This window comes from Lissotriton helveticus, chromosome 2_1 (assembly GCF_964261635.1).
Source record: "Lissotriton helveticus chromosome 2_1, aLisHel1.1, whole genome shotgun sequence".
NCBI classification, from domain to species: Eukaryota; Metazoa; Chordata; class Amphibia; order Caudata; family Salamandridae; genus Lissotriton; species Lissotriton helveticus.
The window spans coordinates 1,510,677,607-1,510,703,923 of NC_136059.1; the positions used below are offsets into that span (position 1 = coordinate 1,510,677,607).

The 26,317-nt window shown below is 44.8% G+C and overlaps 1 protein-coding gene across 1 annotated transcript in view; it reads right to left on the reverse strand.

Annotated features, from left to right (window-relative positions):
• The window catches only part of ERI1 (exoribonuclease 1), a 202,465-nt gene that overhangs the window by 137,401 nt on the left and 38,747 nt on the right, over window positions 1–26,317 (reverse strand). Inside the window, exon 2 of the mRNA XM_078676421.1 lies at window positions 362–528. Within this exon, the coding sequence (XP_078532547.1) occupies window positions 362–528 (167 nt within the window). The remainder of the gene's footprint in view (window positions 1–361; window positions 529–26,317) is intronic.

A 26,317-nucleotide genomic window follows, 5' to 3' on the forward strand; every position in this document is an offset into this window, starting at 1 on the left:
CTGCACACTTGGGGCAGAGAACATTACTGAAACGGATTGACTTTTTCTGAAGTTAATCAGATTACTTTATTGGTAAAATGTCATTATCACAAAAAAGGGGAAATGCTGCAACGGAAGAGAGTAAACGTGTCTTATTTCCATAGCGCCAACTGAGACAAAGGCAGCAGAGTGCAGTAATCAGGGATTCAATGTCGAAGTTGCAGCCCTTTAAAAAATAAGGCAGCAACTTCTAAAACCTTACACGTTTCCAAAGATACAATGGAAAGAACACATCCTTAGTAATTAAGATACTCCCAAACAGGCATCTTAGACCAATTCAACTATTCGTACAAGTTCCGAATGCTTTTCCACTCAGTCTTACCTGGGGTCTAGCTTGACTTCCACAAGCTTAGCTTTCAGCTCCTCTTTACTCATTCTGTTAATGCAGCCATTAGCAGCAGCTATTTCTTTGTACACTGGATCACTGTAAATGCCTCCATTGCCAGTAATGGAGTTCTCCTTTTCTTCCTTGCAATCCAATTTAAAATTCTGACAAAAAAAGCACAGAAAAAAAAACACATGAAAAAACGGCAGTCTTCAATTCACCACACAGTGCTCGTAAACAGAACGCAAAGGAACAGGTAGAAAGTCAGACATGCTGAAAAATGTCAAAGCTATGGCGCCTTGCACACTATTAAACCGAGAGGCTTTAACACAAAGCGCTAGGTCTGAATGTGCCCTCAATTCTGCTTACGAGGAGCGAGAGACATGTCGCCGTTCAATCGCGCAAAGAAATTCAATTGAATATCGGAGTCTGGTAAATGTGGGTCGGTTTTTACTGACTCAAGACACCACGACCTCTGCTGTGTTCATAGCATGCTTACTCCTTGTTTACTAGTTGCAAAACGAGAATATGGCTCTCAAGCCAAACATTTTAGGCACCAACTGAGATTCTCAGGCGCGCATTTAAGGTGAGCGCAATTACCTTTCAACTTAATAGTTTAATTACAAACAGAAACAAGTCTACACACATTGGTTATCAGTTCAAATGAATTTCAAACCCAGTAAGTACCTCACTCACCAGCCATCATGCACTCTGCACCATCTCATGCCACCCACCAATTAACTCACCCCCCCACTCATGGTCTCCACCAACCTCCTACCCTGCTTAATGATCAATTCCCTGTAGAGCATGGTACATTGATTAAAAACATTTTAAATAAAAACAATCAAACTTGCAAGTTCAAAATATGCAATAAGGATTGAAAACGACCTCCTCTTTCTAACAGGAAGTGTCTTCCCTTTCTACTTTAAGTAAGTTTAGTTGAATTACGTTTACAAGGGGCACACATTATCGAAAGAGTCCCAGGGGCGCAAAAGGCATCTGTGTCCACATTTCGTACCCCTGGGGCCCTTTGGTATTACAGAAGGGGCTGCAGATTTTCAAGTGGATCCTTCTGTAATCCAGTCATGATTTCAAGGGGGCATTCCATGATTTGCACAGGGGCTTGGCCCCACATAAACAAGCGAATTATTTGCCGCTGTTCCTGTGCTTTATTAGGAGCAGGCACAATGGCAAAATTGACTGTGAATCACACGTTGGTGCATATCCACTGCTGCCCCCTGAAACATGGGATGTGGGAGCTTATAAACCACCCCCAGATATCCCCCTCCTGTGGGTGCAGTCACTCACTGCACCCACTTGCAGGGGGACCTCTGCGCATTCCCCACCACAAAATGCAACCAAGGTTGCTGCCTACACCGTAAAAGTAAAGTCAGTTGCTTAAAACATCTGGGTTCGCCTTTTACTGATGTGTTACCCCCGCCCAAAGCGAGCACAAGTTTGGGGCTGTGCTGGAGGCAAAGCATTCATTGCGATAGGGACAGTGGCATGGTCTGCACCCGGTATACCCAGTTTAAGGTGTGCCGTGTCATATACCAGGTCAGTGCGCCCGATCAGTGATACGGGCCCTGATTTGACTGTTATAGGATTGCAATGGGTTTTCATTAAACCATTTCAGATGCATATTTTTTTTAGAATGGCAATATAATATAGAGAAATAGGATAGCCTATAGGGAAATCGAATGATCGTACCTCGGAATGCAGGTATAAATGGACCTTCAGTCAAACATCCCCCTGCCTGTCCTGCAACAGATTCAGATTCTGCTACAGTCCTAACTTTCCGAGTGCCTGTTTTACCTTTTTGAAGGTAAAGCACAGTTACCTTCCTAGGAAAGGAGCACCTTGCTACTTATACAGGCATAAATTCACATCTCACAACATTCATTGATTGAACGTAATTTGCTAGTTATCAAAAATATTCATCATTGCATTGCTGTGCAAAAGAAATTCACACAACGGTGGACCTTTCAACCGCACCCGACATACAGTTCAAGATAGTTAAGGCTTGTGCAATTCACCTCCAATATCAGCCATTGTATGATATTGCTGCAGAGCAAAGTTCAAAACAAAATGGAATGGTGCACCCCCAAAAAAAAATAATCAATATCTTCAAGTCAGTTTCTAGAATATGTGCTTTCTTTATTTAATTCAACTTTAAAATATAAGGTCCAGCAACCAACCAACACGTTTCATTCAAAAATAAAATTGAACTTCGTCAGGGCTTATATTTGTCTTGTTCAGCATTGATTTTCTTATTCCATGAACTAATATAGTTTCCATATATCATTGGCCATACAAGGTTTCCCATCCGTCAATCAATTGTAGTGTCCTACACCAAATCTGGCAGGCTCTTCAAAGGAATACAAGAGAAGAGGGGGTATTGGTATCCCTCAATCAGTAGCAGAGTCAGCGCCCTACCATCAGTTACCTTTCTAGGAGAGAAGCACCTTGCCACTTATACAGGCATTAATTCACATCTTCAAACATGTATGGAGTGTGATTTACTAGTTATCAAAAATATACATCAATGCAATGCTGTACATGATTTTCTTTGTTATCCAGTATAGCTTAAGAATAAGCCCATTAATGACCGGCATAGCCCTCACCAGAAGGGATATTACAATGTGAGAGCAACCCACCCACTAAGACTAAAATGTGCTAAACAGGAAGGAAGAGAAAGATAAACACAAATCTTGCAGCACAAGGTCTGTACGAAATAAACTAAACATACTTTTTGTTGCTGTTTCTTCAGGCTTTACAGTGGTTTGTGTCCCACAGTTTTCACTGCTTTTTTTAAGCCAGCCCAAGGGACCCTTTTGAGGGTGTATAAGATAGTGCAATACATGGATTGCTATTTAATTGATACAAAATGCAACAGAAAAATACTTGGTATAATTGAAACACTAAACACTTAATTTGAAAACGTGGAAGTCAATTTTCCAGCTCTCTTTCTGAATTAGGACTGGACGAACTATGGATCCATGAGCGCAATAGCTTTAAAAAAAAGCTCAAGTCAAGTTGATGGTGTTTGAGAGATCCTCTACAACTGACTAAGGCATTTTCTGGTAGAGTATTCCTGGCTTCTTTTGGACTTATGGACCAGGCGTTCACCAGGTTTAATTATCGGAAGCCATTTCAGCACAGAGGTTCGGGAAGATCATAGGAGACTACTTCAGTTTCTTCTGCTTGAAATCTCGAAATTTCGAAAACAAGCCCCAACAGTGTCAAGTAAGCAATTTGTCAGAGATAGAACTGAATCTTTGCTTCACATCATTTGTTCTCGTCTTACGCAGAGGCCTGAAAGAAACTTTTATGTAGCTGTTGTCCGCACTTGTAGAGGGGCAGCAATTTATCGTTAAAGTGGTTTTTGAGACAGAGAAACATTCCCTACATGGCCCTGGAAAGCGTACACCCCTGCCTCGAACTCCCAATAGTAAGCTGTAGAGTCTTAGACTGCCCCACCTCAACACACGTGGAGGCGTTTCCGTGACAGAGTGTGAACCACTGGAGGGCTCTGTAGTGAGAGGGGCACATCAACTACACCCTCCTTTGATGAGTGTGACTGCTAGCACATCGCCATACAGGAGAAGAATGAGAATGGTGGCAGTAAAGCACTTACAATAGCAGGGCAGTCCTTTTTTACCTGTCACCTGTGTCACCTGCTAGAAACAGCTGCTTACCAGCCTCTTCCATATTTTATTTTAATTGTTCTGCCTTTTCCCTGCAACCCGGTCCTTCGCCCATCCATGTGGTCATGGATGTGTGAGCATGGACATCACTTGTGTCTAGAGGTTGCATGTGGACAGTATAGGGCACATGTGACTGTAGCGACACTTTGTACCATTGTGTATTGGCTATACATTAGTGGAACTTAAGGAAGATTTTAGAGAAAACCCCATAAAGTAGATGGGAATTGCAAAGCCACCTCAAGATCATTCCAGGGATCCGTTCTAACGGGTCAAACACAGGAGTGTTAATGGAAAGAACCAGAGGGCCCCTTCTAAGTTAGGAGTTTGCCCCTGCACCTTCCTGCCCTATGTTCTCTAGGAAAGGCTCCACCTACTGATTAACAGGTAGTTAAGTGGGGCATCCTCCCATGACCGTGTATTCTGGTTTTGGGTTTTCTAAGAGGAGGCTTCAAGCTACGCACCTGCCTTCCTGCTAAAAAGTGTTACAAAGACCATGACTGAACAGTCTGCATGGAAATGGCAAAACAGCAGAACTGCCCAGAACCGGTCTGCTTGAACAGTCACAGACTGTCTGCAATCTGGGTATAAACATGGGACAGAAAATCCCAGTCAGCGTGCCAAAACCTACTGAACAGAAACTTGAGGTTCAACACAAGCGTTGACTGGGATATTCCTTTTAGTTGGGGCGTTAAAATGACCTCTCCTTGCCTTGTTCAGTAGCAGTAACCTAGGAAAAATGGGGCTACTCTGCCAGAAGGGGTTGCATGGACCCCACTGCGGCGGAGAGCGGACTGATCGCTCAATAAGAGTTTTGAAGATAGCCTTGCTCGGAGAAGGAGCTGCTTTGAACTAGAGGGTGATCTGAAGGAGCCATTGTGAGACAAACTGACAGCTATGGCAGGGGGTGATGTGGAACTCAAGAGGGCGAGTTCTACTGTGTCAACTAGTGCCAAGAAATGTCTGATGCACTGGGAGACTACCAACCGCCATCCATGGACAGCATCTTTACGGCAAGTTCATTAGCATGACCTTAGGTTGGCATCTTACGTGTTAGGCTGGATGGTTTGTTACTATACCCAAGGAAGGCCCAAATCGCAAGAACTCCAGGTCAGCGGCACTCTGGTCCTACAGCTACCTTCTATCGACTGGCACTGCTGAGACTAACCTAAGGTTGCGAGCACCAGTGCCAGTAATGTGGAGTGTAACCACACCGATAAGGCTGAAACAAGGACCGCAACAACCCTGCCTGGTGGCTGTGTGACAGGCTACTATGGGAACTCTTCAACAAGGGCAGAGGTATGCCTCTACGGTACCCAAGATGGACAGGTCGAGACAGAAAGACTCTTCCAGAACAACTCTCAATATTCCCACTGAGATCCCCTCATAGGGCCAAGGCACAGTAGCTCAAGAGACTGATGCCAGATTACCAGGGGAACAGCTCCCAATAGTATCCTTAACGAACACTCTCTGCTTGTTCTGCACTATATTTTTTCATTGTGTGAGGTAGCATTAAAGTACTTTGCTTTTTAAAACTAAAATACTGGCTGGACGTTGATTTATTGATTGTTACTGGGTGCATGAGTGCAGCGTATCTAACTGCACATCACCTCCAAGAGTAAGCCTTGGATTGGTCAGATTCACTACCCTGAAGGTTAAGTGTTAAAGGGTTGTATTTGGTGCTCAGTTGCAGGGTGAATAGATATGTCCTGCACCTGGATACCAGTCGCTTTGCTCTGATTGTTATAGTTGGATTCCAGAAACCTGACTGCCTACGACTCCTGAAAAAGTTCCAATAGTGGTAAACCAAATCCATCTTTACTCCTGTGACCACCATAGAACCTTCTTTATTGTCTAGTTCTCACTCTCTAGGTGTCCGTTTTAACAGGACAGAATAATAATTCACTTTTAAATCACCTACTCCAAGAAAAAGACTCGAGCTGTTAAAAAATGTTCTCAAATGAGGGTAGAAAACGTGATGGTAAAAAAAAACGTGGGCATCTTTGTCTAATATCATAATCTAAAACAGAAAAAATAGACTGATTCAAAATGAAGCTGGAGAACTGAACTAACTTTACATACTGGACTACAAAAAGAACACTTCGTGCTGTTAGTGTAGCAGGATACACACGTCTTAGTGTCCACAGTCAATCAGTTAGGCGGTGATGGATGAAAGGACAAAACTAGCTACTGCTAAATACCTTACCTCGGCACAGCAGTTGTTGGTTCTAAATGATGCATCCTCCAATAAAATTATGGGCTGACTCTTGGGCAGAAACACACGCCGTGAGGGGAACGGCAGTCCGTGGTGCAATCCTCACTCTCCAAGCGCCGTGAGGGCAACGGCTGGACTAGCGAGGCTCCCTGAGGCTCCCTGAGGGACTACACATCCCAGGTGCCCCGGAGGCAAGCGGCGCACCTGGAGCGTCATCGCCAGCGCCCGGAGGCGCGATTTAACTGCGGAGCGCCGAGCGCTCAGTGGGGGCTGACTCTTGGGCAGAAACACACGCCGTGAGGGGAAAGGCAGTCCGTGGTGCAATCCTCACTCTCCAAGCGCCGTGAGGGCAACGGCTGGACTAGCGAGGCTCCCTGAGGGACTACACATCCCAGGTGCCCCGGAGGCAAGCAGCGCACCTGGAGCGTCATCGCCAGCGCCCGGAGGCGCGATTTAACTGCAGAGCGCAGAGCGCTCAGTGGGGGCTGACTCTTGGGCAGAAACACACGCCGTGAGGGGAACGGCAGTCCGTGGTGCAATCCTCACTCTCCAAGCGCCGTGAGGGCAACGGCTGGACTAGCGAGGCTCCCTGAGGCTCCCTGAGGGACTACACATCCCAGGTGCCCCGGAGGCAAGCGGCGCACCTGGAGCGTCATCGCCAGCGCCCGGAGGCGCGATTTAACTGCGGAGTGCCTCTCGCCCCGCGAGTCGCGCGCGGGAGCGCCCGAGCTAAGCCAGGGCAAAGGGTGGGCCCTCTGTGGCTCTCAGTGGTCAACTGTGGTCGGGCGGGCAACCACTCTAACGCTTCTGAGTTGGTGAGTGAAACCGTAATATCATGGATGTAATGCCTAACACAGCCGTCATGGACGACTTTCCATTCCCACCGCCTACTTTTGAGACACTGTTGGAAAATGCTTTTAATTTGGTATCCAATGAAATTGCAGACACGGAAAGGAGAATGTCCCTGAGCTGTTCGAATATTACTCTAAGGCCGGTCCCCTCGCAAATGAGCCCTATTATCCCCTTATCCCCAACGGTGTTGATTGCAAAACCTATTCCAGCGTCCATACCCGCTGTATCTCCGCCAGAGGGGGATGACCCTCCAATAATAATCGATTCTCAGGTGGATGACAACGCCAGCGGGCTTTTGGAAGGTAGTAATAAAGCGGGTGGGGAAAAGCGCAAGAGAGGCGTTTCTACACTTAGTGTTAATAAAAGAAAAAAAATCGCTAAACCACAGGAATCAACCTACGCCACAGAGCCTGTGGGATAAGAAAAAACGTCAACCAACAGAGGCAGATCCCATCCACGTCGCCGATAAAGACTTGGTGGATACGTGTGATAATTTTACTGTTACCCCTATGAATCCCATTGGAAACCAGAATACAATATGGACACAGACTGTTCCAACAGGAGATAATAACAGCATATCGAAGCAAAATGGGAATCTCATAGACACTATAGTAGATACCATTTAAAAAAAAATAGAGAGTCAAATGACCAAACAGTTTAATAATGTTTTTAAAAGACTGGACAGATTAGAAAATTTGGTAAAAAAAGAGGAGGTAAAAAGAAAGGGGACTGTTACCCTAGATCAAATAAGGGGCGATCGCTTATTGAAAGAGTTGGAATCAGTTAGTAGTATTATATCATGTGGGAGGCCTGTTGCATCGTGTAGTGGTCAAAACTCTGTTGGGGGGGCCTAGCACTGGCGGACAACAACCATCTGATGTGCCGCCCATCACTCAAATCAGAGGTAACAATGCTGGGTACAACAAAGTTGCAGCTAACTTACCATCTAAATCCACGCCCATACCTGCAATCACACCATTGCCACTCACTGCTAGATCTAGTACTGACAACCAGAACGGTGGCCCCATTCTGAAGAGCGCAGTAGTGGGGTCCACCTCTGTTGGCAATAGGGGTGCGGGTTCGTCAGGGGATAGTAGGCCCATAAAACATAAAGGACCTCCTCTTCATCTACCCCCAGATGCCTGCCCCTTTGTTTTGGTTTTAGCAGGCATACCACCATTAAGGGAGGGACAGGGGGAATCATGGGTGCAATTACACAACAAATGTATTGATTGGCTAACTAAGTACAAAGGCGTTGGATATGTCATCTCCAACGAAATCATGTCAGCCCGCAGGGTGTCATGGGTAGGGCCTCTATTCAAAGATATTCAAGGTGACTGCATAGTCCTCAATTTCAAGAACCCTGGCACAGTTAGATTTCTGCTCAATAGAAATAACACTCACCCTGGTATCTCCACTGTCGTAACTTTATTACCTCTTAGTTACTTCTATAGACCTCCACAAAGGCAACTGCGTCCAGCGTTCTTTCCCCTTAATTTGTACAATAGGTTTGCACCCCTTTCTGAATTCGACACGTTAAACTGACCATTAGTTACCGACCTTGATACCATGGCCGCCGATCATTCACCCCAGGTACCTAATCAAGAATTATCACCACACACCAGCCCACCTCTTCCACTCACTGAAGTTAATCAACTATCTGGTCATTTAAGTACTACCATACAGGGCCGTAACTTATCTATTGTGAGTTGGAATATAGCGGGTCTTAAATCGAAATTAAGAATTAAAGAATGGTTGGACTGGGTAAATAATAATTGTGACATACTTATGCTACAAGAGACCTAGGGCCCGATGTAGGTCGGTCGGTAACGGCCGAAAATCGGTATTTTCGGCCGTTACCGATCGGAATTGAGCCATCGGGATGTAGGAGGCCGAAATCCGACAAAATCGGTGAAATTACCGAATCGGAAAGTCACCGAGTCGGTAAAATCCCAAATCAGAAAAAATAAGGAATCAGAAAAATCTCCGAATCGGTATGATACCGAATCGGAGATTTTTCAGAATCCTTATTTTTTCCGATTCGGTATTCGACCGAATCGGAGATTTTACAGAATCGTGAACGTACCGAATCGGTATAATTACCGATTCGGTGATAATCCGAATCGTTGTGAAAAGCTGAAGATTGAGATGTAGGTAAGCACTGAAATACCGAATTTGCTTCAAATTCGGTATTTCAGATTCGGAAATTACCATGGATTGGAATCAGGTGGTAACCAGGTGCAACCTATAAAAAAGGACCCAAAATGCAGTTCTACTTGCAACATGGCAGCTTTCTATGTCATAGCAAGACGGCTACGGCTACAGCAGGAAGGAGAGAGGGAATGGCAGAGAGAGGAGCAGGTCTATAGACAGAGGGTCACCCTGTCCATGCTCACTGATGCAGAGATCCTACAGAGGTACAGGCTGGACCCAGAGACCATCAGAGACCTCATTAGGGACCTCAAACCCCTGTTGCAGCACCCCACCCCAAGGGCACACGCAATCCCTGTGCATGTGCAGGTGCTATGCTGCCTACACCTGCTGGCGTCTGGCAGCTATCAAAGTGTAGATGCTGTGGCAGGAGGGGTGACCCAGAGCAGCCTGTCAAGGTTCTTCCACAAGTTCCTTGACGCCATGATCCAGAGGATGGACCAGTACATTTCCTTCCCTGCAACCCATGCTGAACTGGTACAGACTAAAGCTGACTTCTACCAGATGGCAGGATTCCCCCACATCATTGGCTGCATAGACGGCACACACATTCCGATTTGCCCCCCTGCTGACACGGAATACGTATACCGCAATCGGAAGTCACGGCACACCATAAATGTCCAGGTGATTTGCAATGCCAAGGGTGTCATCACTGACCTGGTGGCGAAGTTTCCGGGGAGTACCCACGACTCCTATATCTTCCAGAATAGCGGAATTTATGCACGGCTGATGGCAGGGGAATTTGGTGAAGGATACCTCCTAGGTAAGACACAGTGTCAGACCCCCATAACGTAAATAGCAGTATGAAGTACATGTATGCATGTGAGTAATGGCACCCCTTTTCCTTCTAGGCAACAGTGCATATGCCCTCCGCTCGTTCATTCTCACCCCCTACCTGAACCCCTCTACACCCAGCCAAAGGAGGTATAACCGTGCCCACAAAAGCACGAGGAATGTAGTGGAAAGGACCTTTGGCATCTGGAAGAGCAGGTTCAGATGCCTGCACAAGAGCGGAGGTGCAAGGCAATATACCCCCATTACCTGCTGCAAAATAATAGCTGTCTGTGCAATGTTGCACAACCTTGCAGTCAGGAAAGGCACTGAGGTTGAGTTGTCCGACTACGAGGACCCTGACGATGACAATGCTGTGCCACTACCTGCTGGAGTGTCTGCACCAAGTGACGGCAGATACAGGCGTGAGGAGATAACAGCCAACTATTTCTGAGTGAGTACAGATGCACAGACAGGTCAATGTATGTTTTCAAAAAAGAAATTTAATAATGTTGCAACAACGTTACTGCACTGATGTGCAACAAAAAAAAAGTAAACAAAATGTGGTCAAATGTCAATTGTCCGGGTTGCCTCACCCGCCCTGGCAGTCTTATTTCTTGCTGCGCTTAGCAGCCCCACTAGGATGTGGCTCACCCCCTTCTGTATGACCAGCAGCCTCAGCTGAGCGCCTGCTGCTCCGGCGCGGCTCAGACACTGCGCTGGCCGGGCTGCTGCGGCTGCTGCTGTCCCCAGCCTCGCCCGGGCCCAGGGCGGGATTAACAACTGTGTTGGATATCAGTAATGTCTCCATTGCGTTGGTAATGCGGGCCATGCCCCTAGTCACCTCTGCCATGTTCTGGGTGAGGCTGCCCTCCATGTTTGTCCCACGTTGGCATAGCTGGGCGGTTGCAGCAGCAAGGCGGTTCATAGACCAATTCAGCATGCGGGCATCCCTGCGGCGACAGTGCTCGTGTTCATCCATTTTATTGCAGAGCTGGGTGATGGCAGTGGTCATTCGCCCTATACCTGTTGCAATGTCCTTGTTGCTATCAACAAATGTTTTGAATCCCTGTGCCATCTCCCCCATCTGCAGGTTGTGCAGCCGCAACTGGCGATGGCAGGCCAAGATTGATTTTGCCTGCATTCTCTGGATTCTGACCATACTGCCCTCCAGCCCTCGGAACACGCTGCCCTCCTGTGCTGGATGTGCACTGCTGGATGCACGTGGCCTCCGGGGATTGCTGCTGCCCTGCTGTGTGTGCTGGGGTGACACAGGTGTTACAGGGTGTTGTGCTGGAGCCTGACCCGCTGCTCCCTCCAGGAGGTTTAATGGTGCAACAATTCTCCTCCTGGCAGGAGATGTGGCCGGTGCAGGGTGGGTCTGTGGTGGTGAGTTCTCCGGGGAGAAATGCAATGGGGGCGTCTGAGACAGAGACAGTCTGGGGGAGTGTGGTAATGTGAGGGAATGTCCAGTGTCTTCCTCATTGCCCAGGGCGCTGCTGTTGTCCTCCTCCTGTATATGTACACTGGTGCTTGGCACTGCCACCGCACTGGCTGATGGTGCTGGAGCTGGTGCTTGAGTAGCTGCTGCTTCCCCGCCTGATGGTGCCCCTAGGTATAAAGAGGCATTTGTCAACTGATTGCTAATGTATTACATTCAGTACTATTAAAACATTGCACATCTCATTACTAATACTTTGATGCAGTATTACAGTTCTTTTTATTACGCTTCTGCAGTGGCATTTTAGGGTACTTTTGCTGACTGCATTTAGCATGATGCATTGATCATGTCTGTTGCTAGTTTGGCTGTGCATTGGGTCTAAAGGGGAGATGTCTGGTATGGTGTGTCAAGTTGCGCATGCTTCTTACCTGTAGCTGTAGCTCGGGATGAGCTATCCAGGTCCCCAATTCCCACAACACTCGCGCGCTCAATGGTATTCGCCACAAGTTCCTCCAGCTCAGTGAGGGGTGGCGCCCGGTTCTTGCCTCCACCAGTTAGTCCAGCCTGCTTGTGCAGCTCGGCAAGTTTCCTTTTAGTGACGCCGCGGATGTCGTAGAACCTCTTTTTGAGGTCGTCCAGGCTCCTGTGGGTGACACCGACAGCGTTTACTCTTTCCCCAATTTCAATCCACAGCTTCCTCTTAGTGCTCTCTGGAACAGTGAGGGACAGCCTTCCATACAGCTGGCTGTGTACCCTCACCACCTCCTCCACCAACACTTGCAGCTCCATGGTGCTGAATTTGCTCTTCCGCTTGCGCTCTGCCTTCTGCCTCTCAGAGCTGCTTGCCATGTTTTACAGGGATCTGGATACTGCTGCTCACTGTGGCTGCTCAGCTCAGGCTGCCTCTCCAGAAAGTTCTGATGAGTTGCACCTGCCTGGCTTGCCACACCCTGTGGGGGAGGGTGCTTCCACCTCATTGGCTGATGGCTTTAGTTTCAGTTTCCTTGCTCGACAAATCGGCATTTACCGATTCGGTAATTGCCGAATCGGAATATACCGATTCGGTAATTACCGATTCGTTATTTATAATGCATTCCTATTGGCCTTTTGGCCCAAGGGGTGTTTTGCTATTACCGATTCGGTATTTTCCGATTCGGTGGTGGCAGATTCTGTTTATACCGAATCGGAACTTCCCGAATCGGTACGTATCGACTCACGATACCGATTGCTACCGATTCGGAAAATTTCAGAATTTTTTTATCTACATATCATTTACCGATTTTGAAATACTGATTCGGTATTTTAAAAATCGGTAAATGCGTTTTACCTACATCGGGCCCCTGGTGTATAACTTCACCTTTATTAGAAGGATTTAGCTGCCATAATCAAATTGTACCCGCACCACCTATGGGCCGCCCTAGTGGGGGACTTTCTATTTGGGCTAAAATAACAACTGGCGTAGAAACTAAACAGATCCAGACCTATGAGAAATGTTTTATGGCCGTGAAATATACTAACAGGTTAAAATTATGTTTAATCACTTTTTATAATAATGATTTTGTGTCCCATCCTAATAATAATTTTATAACATTATTTAAATTTATCGATGCTGGGCAGAAATATGGAACTTTTGATGGAATCTGTATTGGAGGTGATTTCAATGCTCATATGTACCGTAATGACCACCCATGTAGAAGTGGTGAGGAATTGAAGGACCACCTAGCACCCAGAGATTTAGTGAATGCCCTGGAAATCGCGGGGACGGGAGGGAATAATACGTCGACTCCCACTTATATTGGTCAAGGGTGTTCTTCCACCATAGATTATATGTTTATTTCCCCTTCCTTAAATGATATCATCTTAAAAGCAGAGGTCGCTTGTTCCATCTACAGCGACCATTATCCAATCATAATACATCTAAATAACCCTGGTAAGAACAACAAAGATGATGTCAGGATAGAAATGGAGGCGCCATTTTTGGAAGCATCCACTGACAGATTAAGAGTTGTTTGGAAAGGGGCTGATAACAAAAGCATTTTAGCTAGAGTCATTAACAAAAATCCTACATTAATGGAGAACTGTCTGACCCTCGACAGAACAGGACGTGATGTCGTCAATTCCTTTAGCAATCTCTGTTTGGCAATTAAAAGGGAAACTTCGAAACCAGCCAGTACCAACAAGAATTGCGGCCCTCGCTGGTTCGACTCTTCTTGTTCTAGGGCCAATAGAGAGTTAAGGGAAGCCCTGAAATCTAAACCTAGGGACCCGTTACTTGTAAAAGACTTGAGAACAATATACAAAACCGCAGTACGCACACGATCTGAAGCCTTAGTTAGGGACCATTGGGAATCTCTGGTCCGGTCTGCGGCTTTGAAAGACACTACAGGGTTCTGGAGTGAGGTCAAGTCTCTAAGATCTTTTGGCTCTAATATCACAGCCATTAATTGCAACATAACGGGGGATGTGTGGGTCAAGCACTTTTCTAAAATCTACACCGCTCAAGGACCCCCCGCAGACAGTATCTTTCAAGTCATGCCTACCACACCCCTGAATATTGCATTATCAGAGGTTGAGGAAGCCATAGCCGAAAGTGCAGGGAATAAAGCGACCGGCCCGGATGGCCTATCAATAGATCAAATTAAATCTGAAACTATTATTTGGGTCCCCCCGTTATGTAATTTATTTAATAACTTATCCGACAATTCCATTCCTGAATCTTGGTCAAATAGTGTTATTGTTCCAATATTTAAAAAAGGCGACAGACTTGATCCCGGCTGTTATCGCCCAATATCACTAATTGACAATACACTGAAGGTTCTTGGGCGGGTCATTTTTAACAGGATGAGGAGCTGGGCCGAGGAAAACAACATACTACACCACTGTCAGCTTGGCTTCAGAAGCCACGTGGGCACTGTCGAACAATGTCTGAACTTGAACCTGTTAATGGCAGAGTACACTATTGTAAAAAAATCCCCTTTGTACCTTGGTTTTATGGATTTAAGTTCAGCTTTTGATTTTGTTAATCGTTCTAATTTGTGGTCACTTTTGCTTAGTTATGGGCTGGATGATTCCCTAGTTTATTTTCTTTCATACTTGCATCGGGATCTGAAGGCTAGAGTGCGTATTAACAGCGAGGGTGTGGTCTCGAATGACATTTTAATTGGCAGGGGGGTTAGACAGGCCTGCGTGCTCGCCCCCCTGCTTTTTATCTTGTACATTAATGGGCTGAGTAGTAATCTGAGTGCTATAACTAACGATGTTCCAATCATAAATGGCAACCCCATTCCCGCTCTGTTGCATGCGGATGACGCGGTGCTAATAGGCCGCACACCGAATGCCCTACGTATTTTAATTTCAGGTTTTGTTAATTTTATGGCAGATCCGGGCCTAACTACAAATTACAAAAAATCTTTTATTATGAACTGCGGGCCCAAAAAATACAATATAACCGCAATTAAAACAGGGGATAACAGCCTAAAATGCACTGGCACTTTTCCATACTTAGGATTGCTATTTTCCAACACGGGCTCTTGGCAAACCCATGTGTCCCTTGGGAGAAACAAAATCAGTAAATCCATCAACTCGATTCTCTCCCTTCGGCAACCTAAACAGGCTGACATTATTACCTCACTTTTAAAGATTTACCGCACTCAATGTCAACCCACGGGAACCTATGGGGCGGAAGTGTGGGGATACTCTAATTGCACGCACATTCAGACTGAGGAAAATAGGTTCTGCAGAAAAATATTGGGGGGAGTGGTTTGTGCCCCAACATTCATTTGCCATAATGAGCTCAAACTTCCATATATAGAGGATTTTATCCGTTCTAGGCCAGCTCTCTTTTGGCTTAAAATTTGGCTAAACCCCGCGGCCCACTTAACTCGCAGTATAATAACTGACTGCTTACAAAGTGAGAGGTCTCACTATGTACCATGGTTAAAAGCAGTCGAGGATAGCCTGTTTAGCGTGGGTCAGGGCCTCTTGTTTAGCTCCCCTAATATTATCCAGCACTCTCATAAAAATATAGTCAAAAGAGCATTATATGAACTATATGGGGAGGAGCGGGCAAGATTCGAACACCCTAAACCTTCCGTTGCTAAATATCTTTCTTTTGTTGAGCCTGATAACGGTTCCCCAGTTTTACCACAAAGATATCTGCTCACCTCAATAGTCAGGTGGAACAGGAGCCTTCTGTTCCGCTTCCGGGATGGAAGCATTGTAAACTTATTAAGTTTCCCCCTTGGATATAATAAACATCTGGAACAGTTGGATTGCCCTTGTTCCGAGGGCAGCAAACAAAGTTTGATACATTATTTTTTCTTTTGCGGTTTTTATAAATTTTATACTTGTCAATACTTAAAACCGTATTGTTGTAGATACGGGCTCAGGGACCTGAATCAGGCAATGAAAATATTTCGTAGGATGTCCTCTGATGAGGTGATATTTATTGTGAGCAGTTTCCTTAAAGCCTGTGTCCGCTCTCGTGCAACCATGGAATCTGTCTGAAGAACATTTGCACATTGCATTTTTTGTACATTTGCTTTTTTGCACTTCTGAGTATCGTATTGTTATTGATGCTTAGATATGTAATTGCCTTGGTTCTCCAGATATGACTGACCGGGGATTGTTTCACAGAATATCTGCACATTGCCCATTTTTGCACAAATTGCCTTTTGCACATTGGAAATTTTATATATAGCTATCCTCTGCATTTGAAATAGATTATTTTGTATGCGTGTATGCAACTTTTAATGTTATTCCATGTATGTTCAACTGTACAAGATACTGGATAATTTTATCAACTATTTTTATGTACTTTTATCTTAACCTGTGTGTACTTTTATGGATGCTTATGACTTCCGAATAAAGATCATTTGACTTGAATAAAATTATGTACATAAAGCCAATATACACTTTAAATGTAACTGTGCATAAGTCAATGTTATAATAACAGAATACGTTCAACATCCCACCACAGGGGAAATAACTAAACTGAGAGGCCATTCTGCTTGTGAAAGTGAATTTATTATCTACTTAACTAAATGTCCTTCCGGCAAGGGATTTGTGTGGAAACCATTTGCTAACACCAAGTTTCAATCATCAGAACATAAAACTACAATCACGATAAAAATTATGAAAACCCCTTTAGCTGTACATTTTCTGAATGAGAAAAACGAAATTAATCCATTTGAATATGTCAAATTTTGGAGCAGATTGTGGCAAAAGAAGAATAACGTGACAATATTAGCACATCAAGAATTCTTTTTGAAAAAATTGTTAAATGTTTCGAATAGGTAACGAATATAATAGTAGAAATCAGTGACTACTTACGAAATTTATATATTAATAACATTTGAGTAAGGGGGGATTGTGAACACGAATAAAACAAAAATAGCTTTGGGAGTAGCCCCGAATGAAGAACCATCAACAGTTAAAGATGGGCATGATCACTTTGGACATCTTGAATGGAAAGTGTTTAAGGATTTGGCGTAAGATTTAGAAAGGGAAAGTTAAGAAATACAGCTAAAGGCTAAGGTGGATCTCGGCATCGTTGGAGAATATTTAATAATAGAAAGGAGGACGCAAAATGTTCATATTATATACCACAAGGTTTGTGTGTGATTTTGTTTTTATATCTGTTTAAAGTACAATAATCCGTTCCACTGAACAATTACACACATTAGGAACTCCCTTCCATTCTGTTAGTCTGTGCTGAACATGGCACATTTCAGTTTCAGTATTCTAGTCAGCATAGCCTCGTTCTGCAGCTGCCACAACAAAACGAGAACTGCAGAGATGTGTGACGCCAGCAGTCTTATCCTAATTTACTGTAGCAAGAGTCAATGTCTTTTCACATTCTTCCCAAGTCAAAGCTCTGGCCCACTGAAATGGCATTGTCCCTTCTCCCTATTTTTGGTGCTTGGTAGCTGTTTGCAATAAACATGTATTCGACTTATGTGAGCTATTTCACGCGCCTGCTTTCAAACTGCAGAGAGCAGGAGAACTACAGTGGAAAGAGTTGAAAGATTGACATAAAAGCAGTGAGGGAAATAAGCATGGCACAAAGTTTGCCAAGCGGATGTCGACATCTTTGAAGTGAACAGGCGAGTGGACAGCTTGGTCAACTGAGAAAACAAATGCTAGGAAGTTAATGTTGGACCACAATATGCCCACTAAAGTTTACATACAGTTGATTCGTGGACGTTATTAAATGCGACATTGAATGTCTAAATAGATTGCACCACAGACGGTGATAAATTACCACAACAGAGAAAATTCTATTTCAAGTCGAAAAATGCAGAGGATTTTTTTTGGGAAACATTAATGAGTAAGCTTTCAAACCAGACAAGCAAAGTGGTTAAAAATATGAAACCATCTCAACCATTTAAAATGAAAGGAACAGATTGGATTTCTTCCTCGCCCTTTTTGAAAAATCAAAAATCCAAGAACCAAGATTTTTCCCACACTAAGATTTCAACATAGTATTCTAATCGTGCATTGGGCCAGAGGGGCTAAAAACCTGACGGGGGAAGGTCAGAAGATATTGTTTGCACAAGATCTTACAAAAGAGACTATTAAAAAAAGAGAGGCCTTCCTTGATTTGAGACCTCATACGAGACCGCTTAGAATGAGATTTGGCTTCACTGGCCCCTCAAAACTGATCGTCACAGATAGGGATGAGTGACAATGTTATAGAACTGGATGCTTTCTAGAAATTCCTTTATGCTAGTGTTGATAATGAAATAGTCATTTGAATTGGGGACCATGGGAGTCCAAATTAGTTCTGAACTGTACTGACGAAATAACAAAAAAAGTAAAATAGTACTTAACCGCATGCGCGCTGAGGCGATTTTCACGCTACGCGGCTTTTTTCAAAAAGCTGCGTTACATGACGAGCTCAGCTCGTCATCAGCGTGCGAGCGGCGCAACTGATGACGAGCTGAGCTCGTGATCAGCGCTGAAGGGGTTAAGTGAGGCCCTATTATTAGGTCTCGCCTGTCGATGCGCATGCGCATCGAGCAAGCGAGACTATAGGGGCTCATCCAGACTTTATCTAACTTGCAAGGAATCGTGGCGATTCCTTGCAGTGCCCGTGACTTTTAAGCTCAATGCGCATGTGCATTGAGCTTAAAAGCGCGTGCACATGCACCCAGCCGCCTACTCTCTCTCTCAGCCTTCCCACAACTCCGCCCCCTCACTACTTGATTGCACGGCCGCTAGGCCGTGCCTCCCCTACTCTCCTCCCCCCTCCTCCTCTCCTCCCATGCCTGCCTGCCTCAACTCTCCGCCTCCCGCCCCCTCCCCCTAGTTTACAACGGATGCATGCAAACATGTTTTTTCAGATTGCAACGTTATTTTCTGCATTTGAACTGCTGAATGCTAAAGCTGACATGGATTGCAAGGAGTGGCGGTTTGCTCGGAGCCGAGTTCAGTCCTACACTGACTGCTTGGCTTCTTTGTTTCACACACTACAGAAAACATGGTGAAGGGAGGGGGAGGGCTTGGAGCTGCGAGGTTTGTCCCCTTCCGGTCTGACATCCGAGAACCGGATTCCTGGGTTGCTGTTCGGTTCATTCACTCCAGGATCAACCGTTGGCTGCTGTTCTTGGCAGCGTTCCCGAGGGGGTGAATTTTTAAAGCCATATTCATATTGCATTGGTTGGGCGGGTTGCCATGGACACTGGTAAGTGAGGCTTTAAGTGCAGCGCGCAAATAAGGTTGCGAAGTGATAATGTCACGAATGTCACTCATAGCCGGACTTAAACCACAGAAACGCCACACATACCGATCTGATAACTCAGCAGGTTCCTTTGGTTTTGAAAAGTTGATTGGTAAATTAAGCAAACCACACTGTACACTATTTGTGGACTGGCGTACAATGTTCAAGGGTAACTATGAGTCTCAGGATGCAAAATGCTGTGGTTATGAAAACCAGTAAATAATACATGAACATGCTGCATCTCGACAACTCTGGGTCAGAAAGAAGAAATACACACAGCACTTGACGCACGGCTGTCTGTCCAAATCTATAATGCAGAGCGCGAGGTATTTTTTCGAGGCTTGCCGCAGGAATACACATGCCCTCGATATGCTCGTCAGGCTGTGGGGACTACCAGCGCTTAGAGGGCAGGAAATTGAATGACCACTGGGAAATCCTGTGTAGAGTGAGGTTTGCCGAGGAGACTTTGCCACCGGTGGTATTCGAAGTGATAATGTGAAGCAGTATTGGGATTTTTGTTGTGGAGAAGGTACGACAAAACGAACGCGTTGGATGAATTCATTTTATTACCTGTTTAGTATTGATTGGTCGCCGTGCAGTGAACTCGAGGTTTGGGTCAAAGGTCGTCGCCAGGGACCAGGCTTTGCATTTCGCGCAATAAAGGCTGTTTGTAGCCATACGCTTTATAAGTGTTTCATGTTGTTCTTTTCTTTGGTGATGAATTATTTAGGCAACTGGACACGATCCCGAGCTGTTTTTTTCGTACCTTCAAAATAATTTTGTTTATTGGGTAAGAAGGCCGGATGTATTTCTTCCCTCAATCCAGAAACTTTTATTCTTTTTCCAATGCAAGGAGGCACGTGCAATCTAGAGTTGCTTTCGCTTTCTCCTCCAGTTCAAAACAGGGTTGGCTGGTTGGGAACCGCGTTACACACTGGACGTGCACCTCCCCCCTCCCCTTCTCTGCCTTCCCTCCGTCTTGTTTTTTTACTGCCTCATTAGTTAACCGCCCCACCTCCACTTTGTTGTCTAGTTGGCAGACTCAGCTGAGAGGCCAACAACTGAATGGGTGCATGCAATAGGTCTCGGAGCATTTGAGTTAGAGCTTTTAGATTTGTTTATGGCTTTTTTTCTTTGTAATTCTTTAGCATTGCCTACAGGAAACAAAAATGCTAAAGATAAAAAAAAAAAACCATAAACAATTCTAAAAGCACAAACTCTAATGCTGCGAGACCTATTGCATTTCCAATGCTTGTTTTTAATGCTGGTGTTATTAGCTAGATGGATATGAATAAGAAGATACATTACTGAGATGATACCTGATGTTGAAAACCTCAAAGAAACTATTGATTGGAGCGAGGAGAGCGATGTATTCCAGTTTGAGGTTTGTTAAATCCTCTTCACTGTTCTACATACTGGCAGGTAAAGGATGGCGGGATTGGGAGTGAAGATTCAGTTATTTATCCTTCAGATTGCTCCTTAAATGGCGATTATCTTCTGAAGATACAGTTCTTCAAATAGGAGATCTCCTTGTTTGTGCCCTTTCCGTCGCAGTCTTTATCAGGTATATTATTTCTTCTGCTTATATTCACTACCTATACAGTATACATGCTGACCCTAATATACGAACATTGATGCAGAGACAATGATAGCATGCGTGTTGGTCTGTTGAAGACTATTATGTGAAAATGGATGAATTGCATTGCTTTTCCCTTAATGTTAAAAGCTTCACTCACCTAATTAAAGCAAGACAGATTCTTCATAATGGCACACAATAGAAAGGAGATATAGTATTACTACAGGAGACAGCGGGTCTGTTTGAACAAGAATGTCTCTTGCATTGTAAATGGATGTGCATTCTAGGCCTGTGTCACCGAACTGAAGGGGAATCTGGTATCCAACTTTCTTTTGACCCAGCACACATGAAACTTCATGCACGCAGAGTCCTAAGCCCACAATTGACCATGAGACCTAAAGTACGGCTCTGAGGTCAAGGAGGAAATCAAAAAGCATGCTCTACATTGGCACAAATGCATCATCCATGTATCTGGAACATGTATGTGAGCGGTGGTGGCAACATACCATTTTTGAGTCTGGGGTCTGGACTGGTCCTTTTACTTGTTCTAAGAGCGCGATGCCTATAGGCTGAATACAAAGTTCTGTTTGTGTGTCATAACCAGTCCCTGCACTGACACCACTAAGGACATTCAAGTTGTGTGTATGGTGCCAGGTAGCATTACTCCATGATGTGTGAATGTGTATGCTGTAGCCAGTGGGATCCCTTTTGGTTACCACATTTTGACGTAGCACAAGCGGCAAGTTGTGATACAGGCTCCACAGACAGGAGATACTGCCTGCATTCCTGAGCTGAAAGATGTAGTTCTAGTCATTGAAGTGAAGGAGGATGGATAAAGCGCTGCCTTTATAAGTTCTGTGTGACCTACTTAGCAGGAAGTTGCCGATTAGTCTTCCATGAGTGCTACCACTTGGTTGATGGAGGAGGAGAAGTTCCCCGGCAGCCTACTCAAGAAGGCGCATTATCGGGTGCAGGCCTTTATACCAATTGAGCTTGCGTTACGGGTACTCCTGCCAGGAGCGAACATCATCAATACTTGCTGTTGGGAGTCTTCACTTTACAGAAAAAAATCTTTGAACACTGCAGAAAGAAGAGGAAATTATGAAAATAAATTACCTCAAACTACTTCCTGGAATGTAGACGGTGGATCCACATCCCCCATCTGGCTCTCATGTATACAAGTGGGACACAAACTTCCCCACTTGGTTGCAGTTCTAAGCTGCTTGACTGACTCCACAGAATGCTCAAAGAGTGACTGATCAAGGGCAGGTATGAACCATGGCTAGCCTCACAGAGGTGAGGAAACATCAGCTGAAATCAGAACATCTGGCTGAAGAAGCTTTAGGTCTGCCTAAGACTTGGGAGCCTGCCTGCTGAGAGGAGAGAAAGGACTGCTTTGTCCTGCAAGTTGGGAGGCTCTGAAGCCTACTCTTGCAGTTCGATTATTAGCATTGCTCCAGAATGAAATAAGCAAATAAATGGCAGGATTGTAGCAAATGAATGTGAAATTAAAGTTCTAGAAAGAGAACATAGGAATAGAACTAGATTTGACAAATTTATATTACTCAAGTATGAATATAACTTGATGGTAAGTAGCAAAGCTGGTCACTGGGCAGATTAGAAATACACACATGCTTGTTGTGCACTTTGTAGAGCTGGCAAAATGTTACCTAATTAACATTAAATCTAAAAAAGCATAAAACAGAATTAAGACAGAACAAGGCCTGATATAGACAGACAAGAGTAATGCTAGTCATTGAAGATCATTTAGAGACACTCACTCTTGCATCTCTAAACGAGTAGCAGAGGGTGTCCATTAATAATACTATTACAAAACAGAGGTAATATCGGCAACTGAGTCTCTTCCACTAGGAAAAGATCAGGGACAAAAAGGACTACGGGATAATTAGAAAATATCTGACATAAGCCTTGTGAATCATTGGCTACATTTCTTCTCTCACCGTTTACTTTGATAATAGAATCTAGATTTGTACAGAAGCGGCCATCAATCTAATCCCAAAGGAAGGAAATGTTCCCCTAGAACTGTCTAGTTACAGACCAATATCTCCTCTTAATTCAGAATGCAAAATGTCTAACCGATTGTCTCCAGTATATCCAGCATAATGGAAAATTAACAGGTTTAATGAAAGGCAGAGAATAAAGTACATAGACAAGTCTTTTAACCCAAATTTTAGAACAAGCTAATAAAACGATTGGTCTTCTACAACCACCATTACACTGCACGCCCAAAAGACATTTGATTGACGCGTATTGCCCTTGTTACAAGCTACACTTTGGAAGGCTAATCTGGGTGATGGCTTCACTACGGTCTTTATGACACAACCAACAAATGAATGCCAATGTCAAAAGTAATGCTTCAGCTTGTGACTTCTACCATTTAAATCAGTAAACCAGGCAGGATTGCCCCCTTTAACCTCCTTTTTATGTTTCGCCAGCCCACCGCTTGTTAGGTTCCGCCTGCACAGCGCATGCGCTGAGCTTCCAAAGTCTTTTGTATTTAAAACATTTTTTAAAGTGGCTTACAGCACGCTCTTACTATCCATTGGTTCAAATGCTGGTCACTCAGTTTCCCTTGTTTTCTGTTGGTTATAGCATGCTATTTCTTGTTAAATTCGTCTTTATCTTTGTGTGTTTTCTTACCACTTGAGCTTGGACCAAGTACTCCCTTTGAACTTTTCCTCCTCCTTTCTGGCACTACTTTTTTCTTTGTGCTTAAGCGTGTTTGGCAACTCCATGTTATTTGTGTAGTGCGATCCCTATTAGAGCATTTTCCACGTGGTCAATCGCTCTGGCCCTTATGCTACATAAGACTCCTTGGTATCGGCGCTCGGCGAAATGCGGGCAGTGGCTACTGCAGGTGCTGCTGCTCCACTCCCATCCAGTTGCGTTAAGGGTCACATGGCCATCGGAGGTTGGCTCCAGGGTTGGATTGGGATTAAATATCGGCCCAGGCACGCTAAAAAAAAGTGGCCCACATTTGCATATTGCCTTTCAGCAAAACACTGGCTTCTGCGAAATTTTATTTAAAAAAAAAAAGGGGGGGGCATTTAAAAAAAACCGCACTGTTTAGTTTACGCTTGTGAAACACACCTGAAAACAAGGGAGACCACTTTTGCTCAGGCTCCCTGCCCCCGCTCAATATGCATATATTAATGGGCCAGCCCATCGAGAGAAAGGGAGTGACACCTCTGCCGTTGATTAAAAGGAGGTAATGGACACCCATCGGCCTCCAGAAAGGCCACTCAGGCACCCACTGGGCCGCTGGCGGCATTGAACAACTCGGGCCGACACTATGGAGAGTCGTGAAAGTACAGTCTGTCTGGGCTACTGGCAATCAGACCCCCCAGGATATAGCGGCATGGATTGGCAAATTTAGCGGCACAAAAATGAAAATTTAGCGGCACAAAAATGGAAATTTAGCTGCATTTAGCGGCATTTTATTTTGTGGTTTTTGCAACACCAAACACAGATATCTTACTGTTTGAGTTATTTGACAACATGGATCTATGTACATTTTACAATTCAGCCCATTTGTGTTAGTTTCTGTGGCTTGGCAAGACCTTTTGCCTCCCATGGAAGCCCCTGAGTTTGCCGCCTGTGGCCGCATGTAAGGGAGGGGCTGCTGGTGATTCCGGTCCTTGCCCCCCGTGACTGCCTCAGGTAAGAGCGGGCGGGGACGCCCCAAAATTCATGCCGCCCGAGGCGGACAGCCCCCACTGCATCGCCCTGCTACGCCAAAGTTGCTTGAATTAAGTGTTCAAAATGTTTAAAACTCTTGCCATGGACTACACAATAGCAAACAAAGACGACTGTGAACGATAAACACAGAAAGCCATACATTTTCAGGTAGGGTGACCAGGCGTCCCCGTTTTGCCAGGACGGTCCCTGTTTTTAACTAGCTGTCCCAGCAAATTTCAAGAAATTTAGCTCATGTCCCCGTTTTTAGAGAGGGTCGACTGAAAACGGTGGGAGGTGTTTTTTATGTTTTACAAAGCAGGGATAGTTAGCAGTTGTTTCAAGAAGGCAATTTAAGCAACAGGCAATCTACTGTGCTTAAAAATAGCATTGTATGTATGTTCTTCCTGCATGTTCTGTAATTCTTTGCTGAGGAGCGCTCTCATCCCTTGAAGTAAAACTGTAGTTCTTCTTCTATTTTTGTGAAATGTCCCGGTTTTTGGCTTTAAAATTCTGGTCACCCTATTTTCGGGTCTTTTAAGGTTTGTGACAATGAGAGATCTATATGGTTTGCACACAATCTTGGCAGACATTTTGTATCTTCCTGGCAGTTGCATTTATTGATTCATCCGGTTTTTTTCAAACCACTAGTATCTTGCCTTGCAGCACATTTGCTCACCTATTTTCTCAGATTTTCTGGCCCCTTTTCTTTGTTCCCCTTCGTTTTATATTATGTTGTTGTCGGTAGACACGTGCACTATTTCTCCATCTGTACATTTGTTTCCAATTTTTAGAGGCTTCCGTATGTCACTGAAAACAACTTTACCTCAATTACCCTGTTCTTCTCAAACACTGTAAACGACACAGTTTGGCTTCAAACATAAAACGAAAACGTCACTTGCCAGTGGTTAAGCCGGTGTCTGCGTGCTGTCCCTGCTGAATATGGCGGGTGCTTTCTTTGCAGTTACTATATACAACTGGGCGACTGTGGTAGACTGAACGAGCTATGTAAAGCATGCGCAAGGATCTGAATCACGCTCTACGAGCTGGAGAGTCATTATTTATAAATTGTCTCCAAATTAACACTTGACAACGATTGCGTGTCTCTAATAACACCTTCTCCGCTTCTGCTCACCCACCTGGAATGCGCGAGGCACCCGGGGCCATTATTGCCCCACATAACCTCCGCCAGCATAAAACACGAGCTATAACTAATAAGTGGTAGCTGTGTGGTAGCTGGCGCGCAGCATTTATCATCTTTATGGACATTTCACAAGCAAGTGACGCCCGTTGGCAAACTTTCAACGAGGTGCTCTGCGTCTCATCACAGTAAATCAAGAGAGACCGCAGTCCGCAATTACGACGGTATATAAAGAATTTTCATCATATTAAGGAGGGAGTACGAACTGCAGAAGATTCGGTCCTCGCCTTCGTAATATTGTGATTTATGGAGGGCAGGCCTCGACAATTCGGCAAGTGAGAGTATTTATACTTAACAGCCTCTTCTCAGTGCACTTTATCGTGCAAAGTAATGTGCATTCAACCGTGCCTGGAGACGATCTGTCTTGCAAAGACTTTCTGCTTGCTGGGAACTGGGAACTCTGATAGTGCAAGCCACCTTGCGCATTTCAACCGAGCACATTCGCCGGGTAGTCCGATATTTCAACAATGATGAACACATTGGTCTTTCAAGGACTAGACAGAGAATTAAGGCGGAAACGGGCGGCAAGACGGCGATCGGGCGGAAATGGCAAATTTCGCGGCCTT